Source organism: Gymnodraco acuticeps, unplaced genomic scaffold (genome assembly GCF_902827175.1).
Source record: "Gymnodraco acuticeps unplaced genomic scaffold, fGymAcu1.1, whole genome shotgun sequence".
Classification (NCBI taxonomy): Eukaryota; Metazoa; Chordata; class Actinopteri; order Perciformes; family Bathydraconidae; genus Gymnodraco; species Gymnodraco acuticeps.
The window spans coordinates 2725394-2733732 of NW_022989800.1; the positions used below are offsets into that span (position 1 = coordinate 2725394).

The 8339-nt window shown below is 43.4% G+C and overlaps 1 protein-coding gene across 1 annotated transcript; it reads left to right on the forward strand.

Moving 5' to 3' along the window:
* Positions 1–173: 173 nt before the first annotated feature.
* On the forward strand, positions 174–8315 carry mcmbp (minichromosome maintenance complex binding protein). Its single transcript, XM_034225738.1, has 16 exons — positions 174–366; positions 1216–1307; positions 1417–1557; positions 1666–1707; positions 1791–1880; positions 2016–2148; positions 2519–2664; positions 3802–3899; positions 3979–4148; positions 5388–5511; positions 5611–5728; positions 5819–5984; positions 6117–6250; positions 6852–7016; positions 7184–7272; positions 8103–8315. Exons 1-16 carry the CDS (start codon positions 309–311, stop codon positions 8227–8229), a joined length of 1893 nt encoding a protein of 630 aa, XP_034081629.1. The 5' UTR covers positions 174–308; the 3' UTR covers positions 8230–8315.
* Positions 8316–8339: the final 24 nt, after the last annotated feature.

Consider the following 8339-nt stretch of genomic DNA (forward strand, 5'->3'; position numbering starts at 1 on the left):
ATAACAAACTGATATTATTGATTTACAATCATTTAAAATAAAAAGTTTATTATTTTTAGTCTCACTTTACAGGCAACCTCAAACCAAATCACCTAACCCACTGAGGCACAGTAATTCAGAAAGTGTGATAGCTCCGTGCTCCGGATGGACCCTGTAAACAAAACAAACGAGCGACTGGTGACGCAAATTTCCCGCCCTGACTTCTGCCATCCGGTGTGTGCCGAAAGTCAACAAAATAGAGTTTTCCCAGAGATTTTACTCTGCTATTTAAAATAAAATATTGTTGCCATTTTTGTCAGTGGCCAACAATGCCTACCACACATGACTGGATTAACAACCCTCTCGGTGTTGTTGAAGGGATGTTCGGTAAGAGACACACCGGAACTTCTCTCCTTGACAGCTAACTTTAACGCGTGAACCTAGCTAGTTAGCTTTATGGCTACTTACCATGCTAACTACCATGCTCATCCCTTGTAGTCTTTTTCAATCATTCAGAAATGGCTAATAACTTAGTTGTGTGCTTTAACTGCCGATGCTGCTTTGTTGCAGCTTGTATGAGCGCATTGTTTCACTTTTCTTTACAAGAAGTGCTGGGTGTGTAGTTTGGTTTGTAGACCTGTGTGCACACATCCAACCATTCACAACATGAGGCATTCACGGGTCTAAAGTGTGTTAAAGTAATGTAAAACGGTCTTAACTTCTCTAAACACTTAATGACAATAACTATTGTTCCAGAAACGCATTGTTCCATCAAAATTACACGCATAATTATTTCTATCTTTATCCCATGCTTACTTTATTTGATATTTGTAGCCCATACAATGTCGGGGATTCTCAAAGCCAAGGTATTCTATTATTAAAGGTTTAAAAAGATAAGTAAGAAGGGACGATATGCAACATTTCTAGACTGAAATAAAACATTTTCATTTTTCTTTTATTTAACTTATTCAGATGTATTTTATCCATATACATTATTTTTTTAATTATTCATTTTATTTAATTAAATAGTAATAATTGGCCTATTGTTCTACTGTTCCAATCTGAAAGGACAATGCTATATCTTGTATGTCCTTCATTTTATATATTTGAATGTACATGGTTCTGACATATAAATGTATAATCTTTTTTTGGATACAACTTTTTCTAATATTCTGGCCAATTAATGATTTTGTCACTTTAAGTATCATATAATGCTCTTGTTATTTATGTTTCCAGCTGCTTCCCAGAACAATCCGAACTCTGGATGGGAGGCGAAAGCGGTTGAATTCTTTAAAGATCACCTGAAAGAGAAGGACGCTCAGACCTGGGTAATGCAGCTTGCAGATCCTTTCGACTTGTAAACTCCTCAAAGAGGCCTGTCAATGTCAAAGGCTGTTTCAGTTCCTGCATTTGACACCAGTCCTTATTCTATCGCAGGTCCCCTCTCTGAACGATGTCCCACTGCACTACATGAAGCCCAACAGCCTGGTGAAGTTCCGCTGTTTAATCCAAGACATGTTCGATCCAGAGTTCTACATGGGAGCGTATGAGGCTGTTGATCCCTCTACAAAGGCAAAAGTAAGCGCTTCCTTGTCTCCTGTGCAGATATTTGCAATTACAATCACATTGATAATGTGCTGGATGTCATCACATTTGCATCTCATTTTACTTTCTGGCTATCCTCAGGTGTTGAAATGCGGGAAGTACAAAGATGTGATGGAATGTGGGGTAAGTCCCTCTCCACTAAGAGATATTAAACATACCTCAATGTAGCTTCAGCTTTGCTAACAGAAAACATTTTCTATCTCCAGGTGGATTTGAACTCCAAAAACACAGTGACTGCAGAGAGACAGACTTTCTACTGCGTGCCAATCCCCGGAGAGAGTCCCTGGGTGAAAGAGATATCCTTATTTGTCCAAATTGTGCATTTAAAAAATGGTGATTTCCCTTGAACAGGATTTGGTCTTTTGTTCTTTGCTGGACCCAACAAGTGTTTTTGAAAACTGCTCCCTAGTTGTTCCTTAATTCTGTCGCACAGCTATGCCAGCTCAAGCCAAGCGAGAGTGGTTCCGTCCACCTCTTATGTTCCGACGAGACAGAAACGCAGCTACGAGGAAGACGACGACGACATGGACACACAGCCGCAGAAGCAGAGGGAACAGCATACTGGTGTGTAAACAGAAGTGTTTGTCTTGTTCCCATAAAGACATTTTGCAACCAATCAAATTCACATTGGAAGGTAGTGTTTTACTGCATTATGATCAATTAGTGACTTTCCCTTGATCTGCTCCAGCATGTGTCTCCTCCTCTGACACACGTATTAGTGATGTTAGGGTTGCCTCTAGGCACTCTGGGAGATTGTAGGACACTGCTAGCTGCAGCAGGGGTAGAGACAGGTTGACGGAAAGATGAGCTGTAAATAATTACAAAGCTCTGATTTATTTGACATTTATATATATATATGTTGATATGTAACAATTACAGTATATTGTGTGTGTTTTTTGGCCATGAATGTAGACTGTTCCCTGTCTCACTGCAGGTCTTCAGAGTCCCACAGAACACCATGGCAACGGTGAGTGTAAGCGGCGGGAGACAGAAGCTCCTTCCAACCAGACGGCACCTGCCTCCCACCTCGACCTCAACTTCCCCCTGCCCGGAGAGAAAGGCCCCTCCTGCCTCGTCAAGGTGTGTATGCTTTGGTCTCTGTTTCTGTAAACACTGAATTCACCGGATTGGCTAAAGTCTTATAGCTCGACTTCGAATACTTAAAGAAAAAAATAAATATATCTTATCCTCCCCAATTAAATGTTTGCACTGAATTGTGTTAAAATGTGTACTCAACTACTGAAACCCTTAACTTAAAATGTACAGCATGTGTTTATGTAAAGAGTTGTTGCTGAATGTTTTAAAGTAATCAAAATCAGGAAATAAATCATGTTTTACCCCAAAAAAGTTCAAGTTCACTTGCAACCACATATTCATTTTGTGTAGTTTGTATATCTTGATCACAGATCTTCCTATAATAGCTTGGAAAAAAACACTTTTTGACTGTATATTAGTCCGAAAAGGGTTATTTAAAAACTGTATTTTGTGGGAAAGGGGTGTTAATAATAACTGCAGATTCATCACACTTTCATCATTTGAATTTTGGTGTAGAGTTATAGAATGTTGCACGTTCCCATGAATTAAACAGAATTGTAGCCTCGTTTTTTTCAAGAAAATCCATGATATGGACGGGAAAGTCTCAGTGAGGGTTTTCAGAGACCCCACTGTTATCAGCAGACTCTCCAGTGGAGAGCAGAAGCTAACACAGGGGGTCCGCGGGGTCTTAAAAAGTATTAAAAGTTGATAGATCAATTTAGCGAAAATTAAGGCTATTAAAAAGTATTAAACGGCATTTTCCAAGGTATTACATTTTGTAGCTTGTTTTCAATAAGTATATGAATGGTCCAAAGAGGTTGTATTCTACAGTGTGCCTGTATGTAATCATGGCGTAGGTGTGTAGTGTGATTCTGTGTAGTTTATTTATGGCATCCCGTTGGGTTTGACGTCATCTGAACAGGACATCGCGCGCTCACCGCTTGATAACGTCCGTTTACGCCGGTTGTTAAAGCAACATCGTTATGGGGAAATGCAAGTCTGCGTCCAAATGGTTGGAAGATAAGGAGGAAGGACAATCAATACTGTATATAGTCAATGTGAGGTCAAGTGTGTCGCCAAGGTAACCGGTTAAAACTCAAAGTGACGATGAGGTCTTAAAATGTATGGAAAGGGTCTTAAAAGGTTTACATATACCCTGTAACAGGTGTGTGTTTCCGGCAGGTGTACGCTGAATGGGACGGCTTCAAACTCAACGACACACTGGAGGTCTACGGGATCCTCTCCGTCAGCCCCGCTCTCAGCGCTCTGGCCGTCGAGAAGTAAGACACAGCATTTAGTTTACTTTCCCTTCAGTGCTGATCTGCGTGCTTGCTGCTCATTGTTGGCGTGCTCACACAGAGACTCCTCCTCCTCCTTCCTGGACCCGGCGGATTCCATGGAGACGGCGGAGGAGCAGAGGGTGCACTGCCCGCCGGCCTCGCTCGTGCCTCGCCTCCACATGCTCTACGCCAAGCCTCTGCCGCACAACAACCCCCTGCTCCCCCCCACCCTGGAGGACAGCAGTGCCTGTAAGGACACATCATTGTGGTTTTGTGTGCACACGACTGCAAATGCCAGTATCAAGAATATTTGCATCCCCTCATGTTGTTAGAGGCCCTTTTACGCTTTTTGCGGGTATACCTTTCCTATGTATATCATTTTCTAATGAGGAAAACAAACTCTGGGGAATCACTGCTGCTGCAAACAGTTTGCATCGCCACACTTGTTACACAGATGTAAACAAGCCTAGCTGCTATTCATCTGTGTCGTGTAACGGGCTGCTTTATAGAAGTTTGCTTTGACACATGTTGCATGTTTTGAAATGCAAGTGCAGAGTAGAAGTGGATCTTTTGAAATAGCTCAGCAAACAGGATTGTTGAAATGTGCCATTCATACCAAACCAACACGGGAGCTTTGTGGTGAAAAGTGATATGTAAACAGAAAACTATTTGGATTATGATCACTAGGACAACACATCCTTAGACAAATGTTGCCTTCTCTTGCCTACACTGTATTCATGTATCATCTGAGTCCAGCTGCACCGCTTCAAAAAGTTGAAAAAAGTACTTTAAATTCAAAAATCATCAAATGTATACAAAGTGCCTTTTCATGCTGAATTACACAGTGTGTAGATGCGTTGTGATACTAATTACTATGCTGTGTTTTTGTACACTTTGAGTTCAGATCGTTACAGAAAGAATAAGGAGACCACTCCAAATTGTTCTTAAATCTCAATCTCTACGTGTATGGCAGCCATTCCATTCCAGTGTCTGCTGAATTCCAACACAGAGAAATGTGCTCAGTAGTTTGTAGAATACAATAAAAGAATGTTCATTTACTCAAACTAATACTATAAATAGTAAAACCAGAGAAACTGATAATGCTGCAGTGGCCTCGATATTTTTCCAGAGCTGTAAGTAGGCGTTTATTTTAGTGCTGAAATGATGCGTCAACTAATTGTGTTAAGATGAAATGAAATATGATAAGTTTGAAATGGTGATTGTGACATCTAATAAATAGCTTTCTCTGTGCCACACTTAACTAAGCTATTATGAAAACCCACATTTAAACAAATGCTCATCATACCTGCGAGTAAGTCAAATGATCTATGGCCCTTTGCTCTGTGGAAGCAGAACAAAGGGGCCATTATTTTGAAGTTCAGGGATGTCCAACAAGAGTAACAATGTTGTGAATGTCCTCCACAGTAAAGCACACATGCCTTCAGTTACCATAGGGACCTGTTGTAACTCTCTGTCCTTCCTCCTCAGTTTTATCGTCCACCCTGAGCGAGATGGCTGCTGTCAGGGCGGAGCTGCTCACATACTTCACTCACATCCTGCTGGGAGATGCCCTGGCTGCCGAGTATCTCATCCTGCATCTCATTTCTAACGTGTATGTGAAGTTCAGTTCAACCGTCCTATCTTTGTTTTGTGTCTTCCTGAAAGCCAAAAGAGGTTTTTTTAATTCCACATTATGGTTGGTTTCTTGTAGGTACAGCAGAAGGGATGTTCTCCCTCTGGGAAAATTCTCCTTGAACCTGAGTGGCTGTCCTACGGTCTCCTCGTACACTGAACGCCTCTACCAGGTCATCCAGCAGCTGGTGCCTTCTGTGAGTGAATCCAAGCAACCGCCACTGCTTTTCTATCCACTAATGTTGGGTTTAAATGTAAGGCACTAAAAGATGTTTCCCCCTCTGCAGTCGTTCTATCTAGCCATGAGCCTCCAGAATATGAACCAGATGAAGTTCGTGCCAAAGAAGGACTATGTGGCCAACCGGCTAGTGAGCGGAGCCCTGCAGCTGGCCAAACACACTTCCTTGTTCCTGGACGAGATCCAGCTGGAGCAGGGACAGCTGGACACGACAGGTGAGGCATCTCCACGAGGGGACGACACTGAGAGGACGACCGCTGCAGATAATGTCCAACTGCGGACTCTGTTAGTGTGATTTGAGTGTCCTGACACAAACCAGATTTCTCTTCTTTGTTTTTGTCCTGTAGGTGTGCATAACATCACGGCCCTGGGGAACCTGATCTCGTGGCAGAAGGTTGATTATGACTTTAACTACCACCAGATGGAATTCCCCTGCAATATTAACGTGCTCACCGCGTCAGAGGGACGCTCGCTGCTGCCGGTGAGGACAAAGAGGGACGGGGCGTGCAACCTCAGGACAAAAAAATCTCACGGCACGGCCAGGGAGGGGTTAGGTTTCCTGCAGCCTCTCGTGAGACGCGTCTGACGCTGGAGGTTGTCTCCGGCCGCTGTCATTGGTTGGCCGCAGCAACAACCCAGGCGGCGGAGGCTTTAGCCCGGGTCTCACTCTGTTGCGAACAGCCTGAGGAATGTGCCGTGTGCTATTCCTGTGTGTTGGTCTAACGTGTTGCCATGGCGGCAGCTGTGTGTCACAGGAGCAATCCTGGGAGAGGCGGCAGGCTCGGCACTCTATTAGTCGTGCAGCGAAGGGCAGCGCGCCGTAAACAACTCCCAGGCTGGTTAGATGTGCCCGCCTGTGTTTACAGTGAACACTATCAGCTGATGATCAGTCTGACCCTCCAGCTGCTGCAGAGCTTCACGGTCAGAGCGCTTTGCTCCTGTCTGGCCTGATGCCTGTGCACACGCCTGTCAGAATAAGCGTGTGCACACAGCAGGCAGAGCTTGATCTGCATAGCAACACCTGTAAAAAGGTTAAGTTCTTCCCTTACACGATGCCAACATTTCTTCCTCTATCTCCACAGTCGGACTGCCAGATACACCTACAGTCTCAGGTCGCGCCCCCCAACATGGAGGAGTATCTGAGCAGCTTGCACATGCACCCCCAGGCTTCACAGCTCAACAAGTTCAGGATGTACCTGAGCGTGGCTCGGCTGCTGGACTACAGCATCTCTGACGAAATGACAAAGGTGAGAGCCATGGGGAAATAAGCAGCAGTCACAAATCAAAGTCAGTGTAATTAATTGTTTTGAAGGGTAGTTGTTCCCATCAGGCCTGTGTGTTTCCATTGAATTAGCAGTTATCATCCGTCCGCCTCAGTGTCCTTTAACTGCCTTTTCCTTTCTGCTGTCCTCAGTCAGTTGAGGATGACTTTGTAGATATGAGGAAGGACGACCCTCAGAGCGTCTCCGCTGAGGACCTCCACAGTATGCTGGTCGTGTCGAGGTGGGCTGTCAATAACCATTCCACCTACATTTCATTTAATGAGGAGAAAGAACTTCTGGGTCAAATACAGCCATAAAGTTGATATGAATTATATATAACTGTCCTTACCAAATATTCATTGATTTTTAGAAATCCAAACCATTTAAATGCTAGTGTGTTTATATGATGCCACCAAAGAAAAGGAAGTATTTTCTGTATAGTGAATGTTTAAGGGATTTTTAGAAGTCTGTGATGTCAATGATTAGATTTGATGCATTGCATAAGACAACAGCCAGGACAATGGCATGTGTTTGCTCTATAGCTCTAACGTGACAAAGTGTCTCGATATGGTATAAAAAAAGTACCGAAAAGACTTTGGAAGCCAGGGCTCTTGGCTGAAAGCCCGATATAATAGAATGCATGCAAAAGTTAAAACCAATAATGTTGATCATACAGCTTTAGGGTCCTTTATGGGAGCTGAGGTTACAGCTCACACCCTACCCTATCAATAACACCGCTATAATGATCGATCAGTCTGAAAAGCCAGACGTGTCGATGCACGAGGATTATGTTTATATAAGCTCCTTTTTTTGGCATTGCTTAACTTTTGATCTAGTGAGAATAATAAACAACAGTATATAAAGCCTTCTTTCAAAGAAGTGTTAAACAAGACATCATGACCAACAATGTAAATGCCAGATATGACATAAGCAGGGACATTCACTTCAAGGGTGAATGCAACCTAAAGAGTTGTGAAATACGTTGACTTAGTGTTTGTCTGACGGAGGCCAGGAAACTGTTTTGTTCTCAGTGTTTGGTGTAGTTGTGTCTGACTGACGGTGTGTCTGCAGGTTGCTGTCTCTGAGCCTGGGGCTGACGTCTCTGTGCACAGACAGCTGGCTGAGGGCCAAACACATCGAGGTGCTGCGCAGGAGCCGCGTGGAGCAGCAGAAGTGTCTGAACGGCAACGAGCCGTGATCACACCGCGAGGAAACAAGACGCCTTCTGTTTTTCTTTTTGATACCTACAAAAAAAAGTTTGTAATAAAGATGTTTTTCATGTCATGGTTTGTCGTATTCAACTTATTT